Here is a 23429-nt window from a genome sequence, read left to right on the forward strand (position 1 = left end):
AAAATGACTTGAAATAAGTCAGGTGATGTTTAGATGTGAAAATTGGTCCTTTCTTTTGGGGAAGTGAGGTTTGATGATGGTGTGTTCGTGTTTGTGTCTCTGTGATGTCCTGGAATTATTAATAGACTGCATGAGTTCAAACCCCAGCTTCCTTACTAACTAGCTATATGGCTTTGGGTAACTTATTTAACCTTGTGTATAAATTTCCTCATTTGTAAAAATGTTGCTTATAATAGAGGGTGCTGTTTGTGAGGTGATACATGTATAGTACTTGACACATTGTTTTCAATAAATATTAGCTGCTATGATGATGATGATGATGATGCACTTACTTCTTTACTCCCTCCATTTCCAACCAAATATATATGTGTGTGTGTGTGTATAAAACCATTTAGGCGACTGAATGAATGCTTATTTTGAATTTAAATTTGGTATGGTAGTATAAAAGATTCTACTAGATCTAGATCTAGTAGATCTTTGTTTCTGCTTATGTGTCCTCTGTCCTTACATATATCTTCCTGATTATTCTTCATTAATAGCTAGTTTTATTATATTACTTATTCCTGTAAATATTTCCCTCTCCCCCTCCTGCCCCCCCCCCCCCCATTGCTTTCTTAGAGGATTTCCTGCAGGACATCTGGGCCTATCTAAAACATTCATAAGATATTTGGTCCATGCCAAAAGCTTCTTGAATTTGGTCCTGTCTAAAATGTCTATGAGCATACTTGATCTATGCAAAATGGCTTTGGACAGGACCCAATTTCAGGAACCTTATGGTGTGAACCCAATGTCTTAATGGTCATTTGAGACAGGATTCCATGTCTGTTCACCTTGAGGGTCATGTCTAAATTGGGAGATCATGTCTGTATTCAGAGACTCTGCTCCCAGTCAAACAGCCTTATCTTCTGCAGTTCCTCTTCAGGAGTCTTGCTGGTTGGTGCTTGTCTGGACAAGAACCATGAGTGTAGCTGTGCAGGAAGTGTCTGGTGTATGTCATGGGTCAGGTATATTGTTGGTTTACTCCAGAAACAAAGATGACTGGTAGGATTAGGTAGATATTAAAGCCTTTGATAGGTAAGCTGTAGACAAATTGAGACTAAAGGTATCTAAGGTAGGAAGATTGCAACATTTTAAAAAGAATACATTGGAATTCAGAATTAGAAGGTAAGATAAATTGACACAAAGAAATATCAGTGTAGCATTATCTCAGCTATACTTCCTAGTTGTGTGACTTGAGAGAAGCCATTTTCTCTGTGCTTCAGTTTCCTTGTCTGCTTGTGTGTGTGCATGCTGTCGCTTCAGTTGTGTCTGACTGTGTGAGACACAACTGGACTCTCACCTATGGACTCTGGCCCTCCAGGCTCCTCTGTCTATGGGATTCTCCAGGCAAGAATACTGGATTAAGTTGCCATGCCCTCCTCCAGGGGATCTTCCAATCCAGGGATCAAACCCACATCTCTTGTCTCTTGCATTGGCAGGCGGGTTCTTTACCACTAGCGTCACCTGGGAAGCCCCCTTATATGTTTATATGCGGGATATTTTATATTCTTTATGGTTGTGAGGATTGAATGAATTAATATGTATACTAAGTTTAATATAATGCCCAACATACAGAAAATGCTGTTTCCTGTTATTATATGGAAATGAATATTTACATCTTAATCTGTATTCTAGTATATTGTAAGAGACTGATAACATTCATTGGTATTATAACTTGCCACAGTTACAAACATATATATGTGGTTCTTTGTTATATTTTTAGCCTATGGTATTTAAAAATGACACTACAGGAATAAATACTAGTGAAAAGATAGTTGTTTCTAAAAGCAGTATTGCAGAATGATATGTCTACTTTTCAGACTTGTTTACTGACTTGGGAAAAATTGGGTGCTCTATAGATCAACTACCTTTTCTTTTACTTTAAATGAAAGAAAAAGACTAGGGCCGGAATGAAGTATATTCAATATATGTAGCTTGGTTCTGTATATCGCTGTTTTTAACTTTTTTTTCTAGAAGAGATAGCTGTCTTATTTCTTTTAGATATAAAATCTCTGAGATTTCTGACTATCAACAGAAAGTAGCTGATTAGATCGATGCATAATCTAATTCTAAATCTCAGCCTTAGTAAATAGCCTGTATTGAATATGAGGCCATGGAAATATTTGTCTGTTATATAACTTTATCAATTGCTATAAAAAGCCCACACATACCATAAACTCCTTAATGAAATTCATAACAGCTTTGGTCGTCCAGGAGTAGAATGTTACTGCCAACATGACAGTGGAGCTGCGGTAATTCAGCTTCAGTTCCTGATAAATGAGGTTAGTGAGTTGCTTTACTCTCTCTTTGCTTACCTATGAAATAGGGCCATATCCCGTCTTTCAGAATTCTTGCATGCAATTATATTTCAATATTTGAGCAAAACCAAATTTCTTGTAGGCCAGTGCTAATAGTAATTCACTTTAAGGCATCATCATGGACAGTTACATAAATAATGTAAGATGTTTCTCAAAACAGTGTTGAAAATAGAATGACATAAGGTAAGATCTTTCTGGTACAATGTGCTGCATTTAAATTTTATTCCACGGATATTGAAAGTTATGTAACATATAAAAATCTGCATTAATTTTTTTCAAAGATTGATCTTATTATAAATAACAAAATGCACTTCTTGCCAATGAGTTGTTTTGAAATACAACCAGGAAACCAAAATCCATTAGACACTGGTTATTGTCCAGAGTTCTTGCTGTATCACTTACTGGGTGAAGTAATTGATACCTTTCTTTCCACTACAGTGTAAAGTTGGGAGGGAATTAGAGATACATCATTTTATTAGTAGAATAAACAATGTGTTTGCAGGTTTTAAACAAGTTTGAGCAGCTCCGACAATAGATGTTTTCAGATGTAGGGACAGGCAGGAAAAGTTGGTCATAGAACAAAAGCAAATTACTCCAGAAAAGATTCTGCTGTACTTGGATGTGAGGGTAGTTTATGGGCATTCTTTTTGCCCCTGGGTCCTTGGGTTCCATGGAATGAATTTTTAGATGTAAATAAGAGAAAGAAAATATTTTCTTCATATCAGAGGATTTAAGTGAGGCAGTAGAGATATACAGAGCTAAAGAGAGTAATATAAACATTTTAGTAAAACTAAAAAGGGTAGTATATTTTAGTAAAACTGTGATCCAAATGATACACAGTTGTGTAGGTTTTTCAAGGTCAGAGGGAAAAACTTCAGTATTCAATTCAGTATTCTGTGTAAGATTGAGCAATAGACCTTGTAAAATGTTAAGATACACATAAAAAATCACTATGTAGAAAGTTGTTGAATCCATATGTGAGGTTTTTTTCCTTTTTAAAAAAAAATTATGAAATAATTAGAATGGCCACTAGCTTCAAGATAGAGACACTATGTACCCTCTCCCCTTTCCCCCATAGTAATGTTTTACATAACAATAGTAAAATATTAAGCCAGGAGAAAGACATCAATGCTATTTACTAGACTACAAGCTGTATTTTGAGTTCACCACCAGTTTCTACACTCTATTGTGTGTATGTGTGTATAGTTTCACGCAATTTTATTGCATACATACGTTTCATGTAATGACCAACAGGAACAAGGTACAGGTCAGTACCAGCACATAAAGGAATGCCCTCAGGCTACCTCTTTATACTTGCAGCCCTTTCTGCTCTCAGACCCTAATATGTGGCAACCGCTAACCTAGTCTCTGTCTTTATGTTTCTGTTAAGATCATTTTTTTAAAAGCAATGTAAATAACATTGCAAATTGATTAACTATGCACCTAAATTTGGTCTACCCTGGTAGCTCAGGTAAAGAATCCACCTGCAATGCAGGAGACCCCGGTTCAATTCCTGAATCAGGAAGATCCCCTGGAAAAGGGACAGGCTACCCACTCCCGTATTCTTGGGCTTCCCTTGTGACTCAGCTGGTAAAGAATCTGCCTGCAATGCGGGAGACCTGGGTTTGATCCCTGGATTAAGAAGATCCCCTGGAGGAGGGCATGGCAACCCACTCCAGTATTCTTGCCAGGGAAATTCCTGTGGACAGATGAGCCTGGTGGGCTACAGTCTGTGGGGTCGCAAACAGTCAGACACGAGTGAGCAACTAAACACAGCACACCTAAATTTTTGAAATCTTAACTAGTCGATTAAAAATCTTATAATCTTATTAGTTGATTGGTGGCTCAGACTGTAAAGTGTCTGCCTACAACATGGGAGACCCGGGTTCAATTCCTGGGTCAGGAAGATCCTCTGGAGAAAGAAATGGCAACCCACTCCAATACTCTTACCTGGAAAATCCCATGGACAGAGGAGCCGGATAGTCTATAACCCATGGGGTCGCAAAGAGTCAGACACGACTGAGTGACTTCACTTTAACTTTTCACTCTCATGCATTGGAGAAGGAAATGGCAACCCACTCCAGTGTTCTTGCCTGGAGAATCCCAGGGACAGAGGAGCCTGGTGGGCTGCCGTCTCTGGGGTCACACAGAGTCGGACACGACTGATGCGACTTAGCAGCGGCAGCAGTCATTATTCATAATGCAGGATTGTTTTCTGTAGAATTTATCATAAAGTTCTTTGATATTTTACATGTTTAAATGTTACACTTTAAGTACTTCAAAATGACAGTTTTAAAACATGCTTAACAAAATATGACTGTTTAAATGGGAATGGCTATGGAAATGTGAAAATTGAGAGTAGCTATTTGCTTTCAGTTTTGGAAAAGCATTATGTAGGTAAATGAGCCACCATAGGCAGTCAGCTGTATTTTGGCTCTACATCTTCTCTTCTTCCTTGAGATACTAAGATGGGACAAACATCTTGAGAAAGAAGATGACCTGGTCTGAAACTATGGTGGAAGTAAGAAGGAAGAGTACAAATCTTGGATACTCTGAATCCTTTGAGTTTTCTGCTTCAGAGTGATGAAGATGTCTTCTAGTGAAAAGGAGAGTATGTGGACTTTAAGTATTTCTGGTTTCCAGTTAGTCATATTGGGGCAATAGGAGTAGAGTACTTTACCCAGTAGAGTACTGGGTACTCTACTTTACCCAGTAGAGTAGCCCTCATCGAATTTCAAAGGTGGAAAGGACTTGGTGAGATCACTGAATGTAAATCGTCTTCAGAGCTGTTTTAGTTCTCTTGGATAAATGATAAACTCTTCCTATTTTAAAAGAGAGATTTTTAAGATTTCTCATCATAACCTGAAGGATTGAAATTGCAAATCTTTTTTGAAATTAAAATAAGTTCTTCATGTTGCATTTATTATCTTATTCTCTGTTAGATGAAGAGTATCTTCTTCCTCTTTTGAGGAAAAACATTCATATGTCTTAATAAATCAGCCTTAGTCTATAGATTTTTAATCCAATTCACACATCAAAATCACTCCTGGCAATTAAAAAAAATAAATCTGCAATGGTTCTTGATCTAAAAATTCTGATTTGTCAGGTTGGAGGTGAGACTGAGTCCCCTACATGATTCTCACACGGTGCCAAAGGTTTTCTTTTTCAGACCTGATAGTGTTTAATAGTTTTGGCTATTCTAACTTTCTAAATTAGTCAGATTCTTCAACGCTTTGGAATGTGAAATTGTAGAGAGCTGAATGCTATCTTTGTTTTCCATATCATTATAGTAGTAGAATTATGATCTAAGCAAAGTACGTTCATTTGTCTTAAGCCAAATCAAAGTTACTTCATACCATATATTTTAGTCAAGGGAGTATGTATGATAAGGACAAAGTAACTTATGGTCTGACTTCTAATTTTATATAACTAGTTGTTGATAGCTATATCCAACTAGATCCTAGTATCAGTTCTGAATTCAGTTGCTCAGTCATGTCTGATTCTTTGTTACCCCATGGACTTTAGCATGCCAGGCTTCCCTGTCCATCACCAACTTCCAGAACTTGCTCCAATTCATGTCCATCGAGTCAGTGATCCCATCCAACCATCTCATCCTCTGTCATCCCCTTCTCCTCCTGCCTTCAGTCTTTCCCAGTATCACGGTCTTTTCTAATGAGTCAGCCATTTGCATCAGTGGCCAAAGTATTGGAGCTTCAGCTTCAGCATCAGTCCATCCCAATGAGTATTCAGGACTGATTTCCTTTAGGATTGACTGATCCTTGATTGATCCTAGGATTGATCTCCTTGCAGTCCAGGGGACTCTCAAGGGTCTTCTCCAGCACCACAGTTCAAAAGCATCAATTCTTCGGGGCTCAGCCTTCTTCACAGTCCAACTCTCACATCCATCCATGACCACTGGAAAAACCATAGCTTTGACTAGACGGACCTTTGTCAGTAAAGATCCTAGTATACTTTTAGTTTATAAGATATTAAATTGTACTTTAATTAAATTGTTTAAGTTTAAACATAATTTTTATACATCCATATACACATAATACACTCTTCTACGTCTGCTGCTTAGAATTTGGGTGAGGCAAATGTTTCTCAGAACTAAAGCTAATATTGGCAAAAAGCTTTGAAATTTGAGAAGGAGATTTTTTGGCAGCCCTTTTAGTAGCATTAATGTTTGTAAATATATTCTATATAAAGTATATTACACTTTATTTTTAAGGGAGCTCTTGTGAGTGCCTTGGCTGATGACACCTTACATTTATGGAATTTACGTCAAAAGAGACCTGCCATACTACATTCACTTAAATTTTGCAGGGAAAGGTAAGAATTTCCTCAGTTATTTTATGTATATGCTATTTTATACTTCTTGAAATTTTTTGAATATTATTCTTTAATTTTTTGTGCATGTGATGGATTTTGTGTGCAATCTAAAAAATAATTCAAAAACTTAAGCTGCTATACAATAAAAAGCAAGTTTCCTTCCTTTTCATACCTGTCTTCCTCTATAGAGGTACCCACAGAAATTTCTTTTGTGTCCCTCTAGAACTATGTAAATATATAAGCAAAAATCTCTGTATATAGCTTTTTTATTTGCATAAAGGTAAGGCATTACATATTCTCTGTGAAACTTGTGTTCATTTAATAAAGCTGATCGATTTTTTTCATATTGCTATATTTAAATCTTCTTTAGTCATTTTTATAACTGCATAATACTTCACTGTATGGAATTGCCATAATTTATTCAGACTGTCTTCATGAATTAACTGGAAGTTTGATATATCTAAGACTGGGTTTAATATGAATGAACATTTCTGTCATTTTCAGTTTATTGTTCATTATTCTTTGTGATGTTACATATTTCTGTGCCCACTTAGGCAAGTATATCTATAATATAAATTTGTAGAAGTGAAATGACTTGGTTATAAAAATCTCACATGACTTGTGAATTTTGTGGGTGATTAGAAAGGGCTTTTTCACTCCAATTTTGTTAAACATTCTCCCATATTTTTTTAAAGTGCTCTGAAAGCTGCATTTTTGTGCTTAAACTTTGATTCATGTGGAACTTCTTTTGGCATGAACTATGCATAAGGAATACAGTCTCTCCTCCCCATTGTTACGAGGTGTATTTTTTTGGTGTGTATATGTGTATTTGCTATGCTCTGCTTAGTCACTCAGTTGTGTCATACTCTTTATGACCCATGGACTATAGCCCACCAGGCTCCTCTGTCCATGGGGATTTTCCAGGCAAGAATACTGGAGTGGGGTGCCATGCCCTACTCCGGGGACCTTCCCAACCCAGGGATCAAACCCAGGTCTCCCACATTGCAGGAGGATTCTTTACCATCTGAGCCACCAGGGAAGCCCAGGAATACGGGAGTGGGTAGCCTGCCCCTTCTCCAGGGGATCTTCCTGACCCAGGAATCGAATTGGGGTCTCCTACATTGCAGGAGGATTCTTTACCACTTGAGCTACCGGGGAAGCCCATATATGTGTGTGTATATATATATGTATATCTGTGTGTATGTATATATGTGCATGTGTGTTAAGGTTAAGAAATCTGAATCTAGCTAGCATCTGAATGCAGTGGAGTTAGTGTCAGGCCATGTCTGTAAGAAGGTAGGCATTAGACTGCCCAATCCATGTCCAAGAATCAGGCCATGTCCCTGCCTTGATAAATATCAATCCATTCAGATTATATAAACTGATCAGTCTGTTTGTGAATTTGGGCTTCTGCCCACAGTGGCCTTCCAAAGTAGACAAGCGAAAGAGGCTGCTGGGAATATAGCATAGCCTTTCCTAGCCAACACCAGAGCATGTCTGCACTGTATGCCAGACCAGAGCTGGCAGGTGGTCAGTAGCATAGTTAGCTATTGGGCTACATCTTGTCTGGGAAGATAAATCCCTAAATGGGTTGGAATCATGGTTCTACTACTAGGAAAGGGGCAAACATGGTAGAGGAGTTTATGGAAGGAGGGAGCAACGAGGTAAGGGAGAAAGGGCAAGGAAAAAGTCAAGGTTCAGTTCTTCTCCACCCAATGGGAGTAGAGCCAGCCTATCAACTTGCTGGGCAGAGTTTCTTAGTCTGTTTGCCAGTGGGATCTCAGAAGAGGCTCTCCATCAGCCTCAAATGCCATTGGACTGGTGAAAGTAGTGGTGAGCATCTTAGTACTCATCTTCTTGGTGTTGGTCTCCAAGCATCTACTGACAGTGGAAGTGTAGGTATAGCAGAGTTGTTGTCAACCTGGTGTATTTTTACCCTCCAGAAGGCATTTAACACTGTTTGGAGACATTTTTTGTGCACTTGAATTGGGTTGGGTGAGCAGTGGTACTGTTATCTAGTAGATAAAACCACAGTTCCTGTCAAACACATTAAAATGCATAAGACAGTCCCCCATAACAGAGAATTATCTGGTCCAAAGCATCAGTCGTGTCAAAGTTCACAAAAGCCTGCTAGTTTCACTAGCCTGCTAGTTCACTAGCACATCAGAGTGAAATCATTTGATCACTGTGGGGTGCTGTGCAAATTCTCTTAATCCACCACCCACTGAAGGGATTCTTCCAGGATGTAGAATTCTAGTAGAAGAATACCTCTGATAATTCATTTACCAGTGGCATACCCATATTGCTCGCTGGGACACAGGAATGCGGCAGTATGTCATCCAAGTTCACATACATACACTGCAGGTTATCGTGGCAATCTTCATGCAGGAGGGATCAGGCCTTAAGGAGTCCCACAGTGGTCAGAGTCCCATGATTGTCTGGTATGTAGTAAAGTCTCCTCTGTGGTACCCCTAAGGTTGGTTTCCAAAAAGTTCTAATAAATGTGGATAAGGAACCATAAGCTAGTCAATAAGGTGCCTATAGGCACATATATTGGCAAACGGATGGCACCTTTGTGTGAAATATGAAAAAGTAGCCCTTTGTGGTGGATACAACTTCAGAGTCCACCATTCTCCTCCTTAGTGGGGCACCATTGTGCAGGGTGCAGCGGATACAATTGTATGAAGTGATCCTAAAAGTTACAAATCAAATCAACTGATGGAGTTCCCCATTTTCAGTTTTGTAATATACTCTACCCACCTCACCAGTAGAAACTAGTTGGTTCTGATCAAAGTTCAGCTTCCCCTCATCCTTTATTGTGCTGTGCTTAGTCACTCAGTCATGTCTGACTCTTTGCAACCCCGTGGACTGTATCCGGCCAGGCTCCTCTGTCCATGGGGATTCTCCAGGCAAGAATACTGGAGTGGGTCACCATGCCCTTCTCCAGGGGATCTTCCCGACCCAGGGCCTTTATTAGGACAACAAAGAGCAAGACACTGTAGCATGGGTAACTTGGTTCTTGAATATTCTCTTTGGATGAAATCCTCTAGGATGACCACAGACTTCTATAGCAGCTGTTGTACCTCAGTGCTGAGAAATGGGCCCGATGCCTCATGGTAGAACTTAAGTTCAGATTTCCTCAAAAGGTAGGGAGGGGCCGGTGCCGTTTGGGAGTCTACTATTATGCAGCATCTGGTTCCAGGTGGGGAGGGGAAGGCATACTACTATGCCTACTACAGCTCTAGGAACCTGCCCATGGTGGTAAGACTTATTCTGCCCCTCATCCTGAACTCTTGTCATTTACGACTTTTGACTTTTCATAATGTCCTGTAATCTCTGCTCTGGTGGAAGCCTTCTGTAGGAGCAGCTGACCCAGGCAGGAGGAGGGATGGAATCCTATCATTTCCTGCCCATCCTTCCGTCTCCCTCATTTGCAGGTATCTGTTTTTTTTCTTTATGCAACTGCTTTGCGTTCCGTTTTTATATCCGAATCAGTCAGAATAGTCTGGTATTATAAAATACTCTAAAAAATCTTAGAGTTAAAGGAACAACAGTTTATTTTTACTTATGCTATATGTTCTTTGTGGATTTGCTGGAACACTCTTTATTATCATTATCATTTTTATTCCAGAATCTTGGCTGAGGAACAGCCAGTCTTTACAGCATTACCAGTCAGTGTAGTGAAGAGAAAAAGAGTATGGAGAAACACTCTTGGCTGTTAAAACTTCTGCCTGGACATGATATATATCTCTTCCATTCTCATTTCTTGGGCCAGAGCAAGGCACATGGCCATCCCTAGTTTTACTCAACTAGAAGAAAAAGAGCTGGAATATTTATGAATACTTACAACTACCATGCTGCTGATTTTTATTATTGACATTGAAGTACAATAAGCAGTAACCTAGTTAATTTTCCCCTCATTCCACGATGGATTTGGGCTAACTTAATAGTTAAGTTACTCTATTTCATCTTTATGCTATGTGTTTTTATTCTGAAACTAGGAAAGGCAGCAAAAGTATGAAAATTTTATAAATCTATCTTATTACATTCTGAACAATTGTTAAATGCATCAAAGTTTTTATTGTAATATAGTCTTATTTTTTATTGTAATATAGTCTTATTTTCCAGAGAATGCAATGGCACCCCACTCCAGTACTCTTGCCTGGAAAATCCCATGGATGGAGGAGCCTGGTAGTCTGAAGTCCATGGGGTCACTAAGAGTCAGACATGACTGAGTGACTTCATTTTTCACTTTTCACTTTCATGCATTAGAGAAGGAAATGGCAACCCACTCCAGTATTCTTGCCTGGAAAATCCCAGGGACAGAGGAGCCTGGTAGGCTGCAGTCCATGGGGTCGCTAGGAGTCGGACACAACTGAGTGACTTCACTTTAACTTTTCACTTTCATGCGTTGGAGAAGGAAATGACAACCCACTCCAGTGTTCTTGCCTGGAGAATCCCAGGGACAGGGGAGCCTGGTGGGCTGCTGTCTCTGAGGTCTCACAGAGTCGGACACAGCTGAAGTGACTTAGCAGCAGTCTTATTTTAATAAATAGTTAAAATTTCTTATTTTAGTAGAAATTTATATAGGAATTACAATGATTTAATTGTAATTTTCCATAATGTGGATTTTTTCTGGTTTTAACTTTTTGAAATTATGCTATAATATGTTTGGCCACTAAGTTGTGTCTGGCTCTTTTGTGACCCCATGGACTGTGCTACAATATATATAACATAAAATTTACTGTCTTAACCATTTCTAGATGCACAGTTCAGTTGTGTTAAGCAACCATACAATGTAGATATTTTGATAAGATTTCACTTCTATAATTAAGAAAAAAAATGTAGAAATTGAAGTCTCAAATTTTGGTTTAACTATATGAATTTAGACATTACATCAATGCTTTGTTTGTTGGTTTTGGTAGAAACTTTGAATTTGACAAGTAAAATTCTATCTGGCAGTTGCCTTATCAGAATATGTTCAATTTAGCTTCTGTATTTCTTTTTTTCCTTTAAAGAAAGTTTAATTGGGAGAAAGTTGTGGTTTTATAATTAACTACAACTGTCTGCTAATCTTTTTTCATCACCTTGAACTATCATGGGTAGGATTCTTTTTAAAAAAAGTTTTTATTAGAGTATAATTGATTTACAATGTTGTGTTAGTTTCTGCCGTACAACAAAGTAAATAGCCTGTATGTCTACACATATCCCTCCTTCTAAAACCTCCCTCCCATTTATCACTCCTCTAGGTCATCACAGAGCACCAAGTTGAGTTCCCTGTGCTATAGAGCAGGTTCCCACTGTCTGTTTTACACATAATAGTGTATATATGCGCATGACCAATATTCTTAACTACATTACATTTTTCCTAATGGTTTTGAAGTAACAGTATATGAAACATTTGAAGATTAAAGAATAAATTTATATATCTATGCTTTCTTATGTAGGATCTGTTATTCTTTTAATGAAATTTCAAAGGCTAGAATTTTTCTCCATAAATATATTAGACACCTCAATAGCCAAGTCTTTATATTGAAACTAAAATATTTGTCTTAAAGATACGTTTTCTTTTATTCTAACACTCTGATTTACAGTTTACTCTCTGATTTAAAGCTTTTCATTTGATGTATTTTTAGAGAATAAAATAAGCATGCATTCTAAACTAATGGTTAGGAAAATATATGGATTGATAATCCATTAATAATCAAAATTTCATCTTAGCAATCATCAATGGAGCATCAGTGACCAAAGTCCTCTAAAGAAAAAAAAAAAGTAATCAATAATAAAGTAACCAATTCAGATACCAACATAGCAGTAGAGAGTTGATGCCTGTAATACTTTAGGAATTGACTGCTGCCATAGTGTCGGATTTTCTTAGTAGCATCAATAAAATAATGTAGGGACAAAAACTAATTTGTCTCATTATATTCTTATTATAGTATTACCTAAATACTATTCTTTGCATATTTATGAGGCTTAAAATTTGCTTAGTTTTCACAAGAACAAGGCATAGCTATAAAAGAAAATTTGGCTGGGTATCAGCCCTCAAAGTTTCTAGAGGTCTTGGAAATACTTTAATTCATTGCACATATTTAATGAGAAAAATATCATAATATTGGAACAGATTCTATACCTGGAATTACAGTTTTTGTGGTAATTGCAAAATATTTTTCTATGAAAGCAGCTTAATGAAAAGTATACATGCATTAGATTTGAGAGCAATTTGGTGAGAGGAAATTCAGAACTAGAACAAAGGAATGGAATGAAAGCCAGACCTGTTAGGAAGGCAGGCAGAGAGATCTTCCACTCTGGACCTAATTCTAGTCCACAGAGAGAATTGCTTGCTCATATGGAAATGATGAGTCACCTTGGGAATTCTCAGTGTAGAGAAACACACGCTGAGACAAAATTTAAAAAGGGAACAGACATTCTCAGTGTTCAGAGAAAAAACAGTTGTGGACTGGTGACCTTGAGACTATAAAAGTCAGGAAGGGTTGGATAACTTCCTAGAGTAAACTTATAACTAAGGAATTCTGACAAGGAAATTGAGGCAGCCGGAGAGACTGATATACTTGCACCAGGGGTTTATAATATACTCAAGTGACAGTGGTATACTCAGTGCAGAAGACACAAGAGACTCAGGTTCAATCCTTGGGTCAGGAAGATCCCCTGGAGAAGGAAATAGCGACCCTCTCTAGTATTCTTGCCTGGGAAATGCCATGGACAGAGATGCCTGGCGGATTGCAGTCCGTGGGGTCACAAAAAAGTCAGACACGACTGAGCATGCTTGCACGCAGGTGCAAAAAAGATGTAGAAGGAGAGGATCCCTGTAACAAATACCTAAAAATGTAGAAATCACTTTGGAATCAAGCAGTAGGTAGAGGTTGGAAGAATTTGGGGAAATACGATAGAAAAGCCTAAACTGCTTTGACTGGCTGTTTGTAGGACTTTGGACTCAGAGACTGCTGCCAGAGAGAGCTCAGAAAGAAGAGAGGAACATGACTTTGGAAACTGAAGGAAGAAGTTCCTTGTGCTATAGCAGCAGAAAGCTTAACAGAAGTGTCTCTTTGTACCATGTTTAAATGTTAACTTGTATATTTAGCTGAAGAGATTTCCAAGGAAAGGCTTAGAGGTGTGATCTGACTTTTTCTTGCTACTTTATAATAAAATGCAAGAGGAGAGGAATAAATTGAGAGAAAGAATTTTTAAATGAACTAGGACTTGATTTGGGAAATTCTTACCCCTGATCTATTTGGCACAAGACAGCTTCTGAAAGTGTGGCATAGGGAAAAACCTGAGGATGTGGCTGAACAACTTTTCAGTAAAAATCTTTGGCAGAACAAACGGTCATAGTATTTAATTACATAAAGAACTCTTTTAAGAGATTGAAAGTATGCCTTGTAGACCTTCTCAACCAAACTAGACAACCTGTAGGAAGTTTGAATATCATTCTTGGGCCCTCTCAGCAGGAGCCTAGATAGAGAAGGTATTGCCTCCAAAAGATTTGTGGGTATGACTTTTTCTAATGCAGAAAACCCAGTGAAAGGTATTCAAGTCCACAACTCAGCTTGGACTTAAAGAGAGTACAGAATGAAAGGAGGCCACAGCAAAAGTACTTGGCTGTGAAAGTGAAGTTGCTCAGTTGTGTCCGACTCTTTGCGACCCCATGGACTGTAGCCCACCAGGCTCTTCCGTCCATGGGATTCTCCAGGCAAGAATACTGGAGTGGGTTGCCATTCCCTTCTCCAGGGGATCTTCCCAACCCAGGGATCAAACCCAGGTCTCCTGCATTGTGGGCAGAGGCTTTAACCTCTGAGCCACCAGGGAAGCCCTTTCATGAGAAAGGATGGTTAAGAGGGCAGAACTGGGGTACATGGAGGCTTATTCCCAGGCCTTGAAGCCTTATTAAGAAAAATCCAACATTTGGCCAGTTGGACTTCAGAAATTTTATGGACTCATTTTCACCTTCCCTTTCCCCCCATTTTGGACAAGAATTCCCACAATTGTTATGCCATGCCTGTTCAGCCTGAATCCTTGAGGAGCTGGGAGCAGATAATCGGTCTCTTCAGTTTCAGATGTGGAATTGTGCCCAAGATCAAGACTGAATAGTTCTCAGGACCCTCATCTGCTACAAATTTAGATGGTGAGATTTGAATTTTTGAGCTGATGTTTGGATGAGATTTTGAAGTTGAATTAATGCAGTAATTGGTTGAGACTTTGGGAATATTGAGATGGGTGAATGTATTGCATTTCGAAAGGATGAATCTTTGGAGATTGAAGGACAGACGATTAGAGGCAGAATTCTAAGATGGCCTCAAAGATTTTCACTCTTTGGTAAACACACACCTTCTCCTAATTATTCAGTTCTAATCTAAGTATACTGCCATGAAGGAATTTTGCAAATGTAGTTGAGATCCCAAATCAGTTGCCCTTCATACAGGAAATTTATCTGATTGGCTTGGATTATCTGACTTAAAATGGCAATAAGTGAGTGGAATTACCCACATTGATTTGGCCTATCTCTGGAATTCAGTTTGGTTTAAGTGTCTCCCAGAGTATGTGGGTAACTTGAGGAAGATATGGGCACACTGATGAACCTCTGACTAGTGTTAGAAAGGAATGTACTGAAGAGTAGATGGTAGATAGGTAAACAACCGTGTCCACGATACTTTCCACTGTCTTCAAAATGAAGTTGAAACTTCTACTCAGCATGCCCTAAAAGGTCTTGTAAGATCTGCAACCCTTCTTTTTACTCACTGTAGTTTCTTTTCACTACATTTCTCCCTCTCTTTATGCATTATAATCCAGCCACCCCGGTTTTTCAGCTTTTTAATAAATTATACTCTCTTATGCTTATTTGTATGAGCTGACCTCCCTGCTCAAAAATCACCTATGATTATCTTTCCATGGCTCACCAATGCCTTTTCATCTTTAAAGTCTTGTCATTTCCTTTACAGGTTTTTCTGTAAGTTCCCAAGTCTGGGTTTTGTATTACCACATAGTATGGTGCTCTTTCCCTAAAACAGCACAAACCATTGTTGTTGTCTAGTCATTCAGTCATGTTCAACTCTTTGTGACTCCATGGACAGTAGCCCACCAGTCTCCTCTGTCCATTCTTCAGGCAAGAATACTGGAGTATTTTGCCCTTTCCTTCTCCAGGGGTATTCCCAACCCAGGGATTGAACCCACGTCTCCTGTGTCTCCTGCATGGGCAGGCTGATTCTTTATGGTGAGCCACCAGGGAACTCTAGACTTACTCTTATGGCCTTGGTTTCTTAATTGTCTTCTCAATTAGAAAATAAATTTTATGTATTTTCCTTATTTTTTTCTCAGCAGCAGTCTCAATGCCTGATATTCAGTAAATACTCTAAAAAAGTTTGATTCTTACCTGATTGCCTTTGCAGAAACAGAGGAATCTCTTTTCTCTTGAAGGCATGACCCTCCACACACTGTTACTGTGTGGGAAATAGGTTCCAACAGGGAGAGTCTTCAAATGAAAAAAACAGGAGTGTTTGCTCCAGGCTAATTTGATATAATCTTTATATACCTCCCACTAATCCAAAACTTGCTAGGTTGTTTGATTATCCTTCAAGTGCTATTTGGTCCATAGGTCCATAGCAAAGCTTTTACATTTTTTCCTTTTTTGTAAAAAGAGTGAAATGGGAGAATAGAGCTTTGAGCAATGTATTTCTTTTTCCTAAACCAGCATGCCTGGGAGTTAAAGCACACTTCAATCTGTAATAATCTGGCAGTGATTTTCAAAATGAAGACGGTTTTATTTTTCATTTTTCTGCCTTATTAGCAAGAATTTTCAGGACAAGGTTCGATGATACTGTTGATAGCAAGTAGCTTTTTCTTTTTAATAATTATAATAGTACTGCTTCTAGAGTTTTATTGTTAGCATAATATAGGTTTTTGATTTAAGATAAGAGTTTTTCCCCTTAAGAATTGGTTGTCAATTATGGAAGTTAACGAATCCACCTGCAATGCAGGAGACATGGGTTTAATCCATGGATCGGGAAGATCCTCTGGAGAAGGGAATGGCAACCCACTCCAGTATTCTTGCCTGGAAAATCCCTTGGACAGAGAAGCCTGGTAGGCTACAGTCCATGGGATCACAAAGAGTTGGACACAACTGAGCAACTAACACTTTTATGGAAGTTGTATTTTATTTTAATGCCTTTATAACATATTTTTAGATGACCGTGTGATTTTTCACCTCCCTTCTCCCTGAGGATTTAATCTGTGACATTAATAGATTTCCTAACACTAAGTTTTGGAGTTTTATGGTTTAGAAGACAGGAGAAAACAGAACAATGGGAAGAGGAGTAGTGACCGGAGGCGTAAGTGAAGGAAATTTTGTGGAATTAGAATATCTGTGTCAGGAGTTAGCCCTTTCAGCCTAACCAGTAGAATTAGAAATACCTTAGTGAGCTGTTTTGTAACACTCTCAGCTCGGAAAGAACTCAGAAAATTTAATGCTTATCTGACACTAAGCCCCCACAAATACTCAATCTTTTAGACTTTGTTGGAAAGCTATGAAGTTAAATGTGTCTTAGATGTGGAGTTACTGCTAAAATAGAAAATATATAGTATTAAAACCATTAGAGAAGGAAATGAAGAAAATAAATAGGGGTTAGGAAAAGAGATAAAACATTAGAAAAACAGATGTTTAAGGAAAAAAAATTGGTTCAACTAAATCAGTAATCAGAATCATTTAGTATTCAACTAAATCAACTACTAAAATCAACTACTGAAATTTGGGGGTTTTGAGACTGGATTTAAAAACAATAAAATATAGCTGTTAAACTGTTTATAAAAGATATACCTAAAACATAATTACACAAAGTTAGAAAGTAAATGGAAGGAAAAAGGGAAGAAAAGCACAGATCATGCAACAAAGGTTACAGTGTTTATAGAAATACCACTAGCAAAAATAAAAACTTCATTCCAGGAATAAAAGAAAGGTTTAGCAAATGGAAAGTTTCACACTAAGGAATACTCAAGTTTTAAAATGTCACTCATCTCCATGTCTATAAATTCAGTACTGTTTGAATCAGAATTTTAGCAGCATTGCTCATTGAACTTAATAAGGTGATCTGCAGTACATTTGGAAAAAAGAAAGTCTCAGAGCAACCAAGACAGTTTTGAAAAAGAAATACGAGACAATAGGGCTTATTTATTAAATATCAAAAATCATAAAAGTATAGATTAAAAGGGTTCAGTAATTATAAGGGAAAGACAGATGAATCAAAACACAGTAAGTGGACTCTAGAAATTTGTATATGAAGAGAAAGAAAGATACACACACGCTTGATATATGACAAAGGTGTCATTGCAAAAAAAAGGATGCTGCAGTAAACAAAAGATGCTGTGACGGCTTTTATCCAAATGGGGAAAAGTGGTCCCTACTCCGTGACTAAAATAAATTGCATGCCAGTTAAAAACCTAAATGCAAAATGAACAAAGAAAATGTAAAACTTGAAAGGAAATGACAGGGAGTATCTGTAAGACCTGAGCAAGGTGTGCTTAAATAGCATAAATAAAAAACACAAGCTAAAAATGAAAGGATTAAAAGTTCTGTACAGTACACTTCCCATAAAGTTAAAAGGCAAACCTCATTCACCAGGTACTGATAGATAAGAACAGGAAATTCAGAACAATTTGTACAGTACTCTTTTTAAAACAATGACTCCCTCCGCACTCCAAATTCATGTTGTCTTATGTGTATGTTATGAACATGGAGCAAAAATATGGAAGAATATGCTGCTGCTGCTGCTGCTGCTAAGTCGCTTCAGTCGTGTCCAACTCTGTGCGACCCCATAGAAGGCAGCCCACCAGGCTCCCCCGTCCCTGGGATTCTCCAGGCAAGAACACTGGAGTGGGTTGCGATGTCCTTCTCCAGGAAGAATATGCAGTTCCAGGCTATTACTATGACTTACAGGGAGAGTATATTTTAGAGAAGATGAACATAATAAAAAACTATTAAATGATTTCAGTTCAGTTCAGTCACTCAGTCGTCTCCGACTCTTTGCGACCCCATGAATTGCAACATGCCAGGCCTCCCTGTCCATCACCAATTCCCGGAGTTCACTCAAACTCACGTCCATTGAGTCGGTGATGCCAACTAACCATCTCATCCTCTGTTGTCCCCTTCTCCTCCTGCCCCCAATCCCTCCCAGCATCAGAGTCTTTTCCAATGAGTCAAGTCTTTGCATGAGGTAGCCAAAGTACTGGAGTTTCAGCTTTAGCATCATTCCTTCCAGAGAACACCCAGGACTCATCTCCTTCAGAATGGACTGGTTGGATCTCCTTGCAGTCCAAAGGACTCTCAAGAGTCTTCTCCAACACCACAGTTCAAAAGCATCAATTCTTCGGCGTTCAGCTTTCTTCACAGTCGAACTCTCACATCCATACATGACTACTGGAAAAACCATAGCCTTGACTAGACGGACCTTTGTTGGCAAATGATTTAAGTCTGTATAAATGTACAAATAGAATAATATTAATGCATTTGTGTATGCATATATATATATATATCTGTATAATATTTATGCACTTTTGTGTGTGTATATATATATAGAGAGAGAAAGAAACTTCTTCAGTAGTCAAGCCATAGACTCAAGATATTTAGAGTATGCCCTTTACTCTTTAAGTAATCTAATATATAAATGGAAAAGTATAGTTAACAACTCAGTTGCACATGAGTTGTTCATTAACTAAATTGTGTCTGACTTTTTGCTACCCCAAGGACTGGAGCATGCCGTGCTTTCCTGTCCTTCACTATCTCCCAGAGTTTCCTAAAAGTCTTGGCCATTGAGTTGGTGATGTCATCCAGCCATCTCATCCTCTGTCACCTCGTTTTCCTCCTGCCCCCAATCTTTACCCAGCATCAAGGTCTTTTCCAATGAGCCAGTTCTTCTCATGGGTACCAGATAGCTTTTGTTTATCGTACCATTTGTTATATAATAATACTTTGACACCTTTATTTGCAAAGGTGAGTAATACTATTAAAAACAGAACTGTAAGAAACCCAGAAACCCTCCATACAACAAGCAACAGTGTTTTTCCGATGTTGTTGGTTATTTCTGTAGTTGACATACACTGTTTTCATATATGATAGTCACTGTTTTACTTACTGATGCTCAGTTTTTTGACATCCATTGATGATGTTAAGGTCTCATTTCACAGGAAGGGTTATTAATAGCATGATTTATTCGGACATATTTCCAAGTTCTTAACTGTTTTGTAAAAATTGAGATGTAATTGATAATATAGTAAATCAATACAAATGTAAAATGACCTTCAAAGATCTCTGAGGCTTATTTTTTGAAACTTTTATTACATTTTACTTCTGTGTTATGATGAAGATTTTTCTAAAGTAGCTGTGACAGTTTATCAGAAAAGATATGTGGGACTACAAATAGAAAAGTCCTTTGGACAGATTTATAAATTGCTTTCAGCTGACTCTGCTGTTTTGAGAATATTTGAACATTTCCATGTCATTAATGCAAACTTAAGTTTTCATCTAATAACAGGACAGTATAAGGTACAATTGATTTAAGAAAAATACCAAATAACATTTGCTTTTTTATTTTCTTCTGCATTAATTCACTTGATAAACAATGATTAAGATCCTGACTCATGCAAATACTATAATAAATTCTGGAGAGACATGGAAGTTATAATTGTCCAAGGGAGATGGAATAGCTAATTACAGTGCAATGGAAAATGTGATATAAATGTAGTGAAATTTTCTTATGAAATTATAAAGATTAAAATTAACCAGAAAAAGGGTGTATCACCATGTTTGGGGAATTTTAGATAAAGCATTACAAAGGAGCCCATATGAACAGATTTGTAGGGTTAGTAGGAATTTTCTACAATGGCACAGGGGAAAGGGAATTTCCATAATTTTCAGATGTTCTGATTTATAAAGCAATCTCACATGTTTCAGGAACTATATTTTGTTAGACATTGTTAGCTGTATAATCCATAGAAGATAATTTTGGAAAGATGAACAGGGTCTACTTCCTGAAAAGCTGTATGCAATTATAAGAAAGTTATTTTCAGCCTTTTTCCAACTTTTAAATCATTAAATGAATAATGTTGTCTGAACAAGACATGTTATTAAGTAGGTGTTTTTTGATCACTTTATACTATCATATAGATAAGTAGCTGATGAGGTACATCTCTTTGCTGTGTTAGCCAGGGTTCAACATAGGAACAGAAAGCCCTGTAGATATTTTTAGCATAAAGGAATTTAATTTAAGGATATTACTGTTTATAATATGTTTGGAAGTGTGCCGGAACTGTTAAGTTTTAGACTTACTATTACTGCCGTACAACTGCCTCTTGCCACGTAAACCTCAGGAGCAGATCTTGGAATGCTGTGTTCGGTTTCCACTGCTCTTAGACCTCAGGTTTCCATGAACATTCTTGTCAGCAGAAACAGCATCAGAAAAAAGGTCTTCACCTCACTTCTGCCTACAAATCTTAAGCACATTCAGTTAGTAGAAACATAATAGCATCTAGAATTCCAGTTGTAGGAGGGTTTGGCAAATACAAGTTTTAGCTTTCTAGCATCTCAAAGACGAGAAGGCCTATAGGAGGATATGAAGAGAATACTGAGTAGCAGTTGACCAAATCCAGACTATAACCTCCTTTCTCAGACATTTATACCACAAAGTGTCAGTAAATATTGCCTAAGAAGCATCATGGTAGAAGATAGGAAGCCGTTAGAATCTTTCAAGCAAGATAATGGTGTCTGTGACCTCTCTTTGCTTTGAAAAGATAACTCTTGGGGCAGCTTGGAATTGATTTAACAATCAGTGGTAATGGTTTAAATTAGACCCAGGCCACAGGGCTAGAGAGAGATTAAGTCAAGAATATCTGATTGTTTTGTTAACTAACTTAATAAATTCTCACAACTTTTTATAGTTCATTTGTCCATTTAATGAATATTTGTTGAGTATTAGGTGCATGATAGTGTAATATTTGCAAAGACTGTAAAAGTGATGACGTATTTCTTGTCATGTTGGGCTGATCGAATGGTAGTCTAAGCATGTAGAGGAGTTTATTGGCTCATATTTCTTTCTATGGATTAAATTGTAAAGTTGTAATCATCTGTGTATTATGCCCTTCTTTATGGGTGGTTAATTTCAATATAGGAGGCTGTTTGTGTTCTCCTGTTAAAGAAAATTGGTAATAGTAAATCTTCCTTACAGTGCTTATTGACTACATAGTATTTGACAGATTGCTGCTAAGGATAGTGAATAGAATATTTGTATCACTCCCTAACAGTTAACATATTGCACATTTTTTTAAAGTTCTTCAAGCAAATATAAAAATTGTTGTGTTCCCAGTAATACTTTGTGTACATTAAATACATTTATGTGTAAGTTCAGTATAGGGAGTTAGAATACAGCTCAATTTAGTGTCACACTGAAGGAATTCAACTTTATTATCTGTGTATTTCTAATGTATTAGTTTCATTCACACTTTTTATTTTTTTGGCTCAACTTGTTCATTTTAAAGTTTCTTTTCAGCCTCAAGTTAATATTCCATTCTTATTTAACCTTATTAGTGTTTACTGGGTTTTAATGTTTTCCATGTGGTCTCAACTATATGTGGTATTATAAATTATTTTTAGTATAACCTTTTCCCTTAATAATGTCAGCACATAAACTTAACTTGGTTTCCTGGTATTAGTAAAAATTGAAGTCACTGTCATTTATTATGATGTTTATCACCTGAAAATTAAAAAATCTTTATGATAAAAGTACATGAAAAAAATAGTTATGAATTTGATTTTAATCACAGGTAATGTTTTAGCTTCATGATAAATACACTTACATTCCTAAAAAGTTTTCCTGAGGCCTTTTTAACATAACTCTAGAGCTTTAAGAATTGGTTTGCCCATGTTTCATGACTTCATTTTCAACTAAAAATTTTAGTTGAATAGATTATATTATGTAATAGATCAATTATCTATTCCTGAATATCAAAACATCCCAAAATTTAAGAGGCTAAAATAATGATTATTTTGTTTGCTTACCATTCTCTGCATCAGCCACTTGAGTTGGGCTTCGCAGGAGTCGTTTTCTCCTGTAGTCAATGTACCACACTCATGTGGTTGCTCTACTGACTTGGGTGATCTAGGCTTGCCTTCTCATTTGTCTGATGGTTGATGCTTGCTATGGACTGGGCCATTGTCTCCAGAAGTTTCTTCTGGGTTTCATCACATGGCATCTGGGTCCCAAAAGTATAAGGAAGAGGGAAGCCATAACGTGCAAGTTCTTTTCAGTCTCCGCTTGTGGCACAACTAAAGTTCCGTTGCTCAGTAAAGTCACATTACCAATCCTAGCATTAGCGTTGGGGAGATGGTGCAGGAGAGAGTGTACGGTGGGTGGAGATGAGATCTTCTGGAGCTATCACTGTAGTATTTTCCATATGTGATATTTGGTTCATTGTAGAAACCTTATTTCCAGTATTTTTCACATCTTTTGATCTGAACTCTTTTTGAAATGATAGTTCAGTCCCCTTTGTTTCATGACTACTTCTACTGAAAAAAATTAGATTTCCATCATGGATTGCTTTCTTCAGTCCAGTCACTCAGTTGTGTCCAACTCTTTGCAACCCCATGGACTGCAGCATGCCATGCTTCCCTGTCTGTCACCAACTGCCGACAGTTGCTCAAACTCATGTCTATCGAGTTGGTGATGCCATCCAACGATCTCA

At 37.6% G+C, this 23429-nt stretch overlaps 1 protein-coding gene across 6 annotated transcripts in view; it reads left to right on the plus strand.

The window, feature by feature from the left end:
* The window catches only part of STXBP5 (syntaxin binding protein 5), a 158648-nt gene that overhangs the window by 18411 nt on the left and 116808 nt on the right, over positions 1 to 23429 (plus strand). For 5 of the 6 annotated variants that reach the window (XM_061428241.1, XM_061428243.1, XM_061428244.1 and 2 more), the window contains exons 3-4: positions 2240 to 2321; positions 6589 to 6689. In XM_061428241.1, the coding sequence (XP_061284225.1) occupies positions 2240 to 2321; positions 6589 to 6689 (183 nt within the window). Of the gene's footprint in view, positions 1 to 2239; positions 2322 to 4561; positions 4969 to 6588; positions 6690 to 14758; positions 14833 to 23429 lie in introns of those variants that run through there. The other variant, XM_061428246.1, reaches the window with a different exon arrangement.

The sequence above is a fragment of the Bos javanicus genome, chromosome 9, assembly GCF_032452875.1.
Source record: "Bos javanicus breed banteng chromosome 9, ARS-OSU_banteng_1.0, whole genome shotgun sequence".
Classification (NCBI taxonomy): Eukaryota; Metazoa; Chordata; class Mammalia; order Artiodactyla; family Bovidae; genus Bos; species Bos javanicus.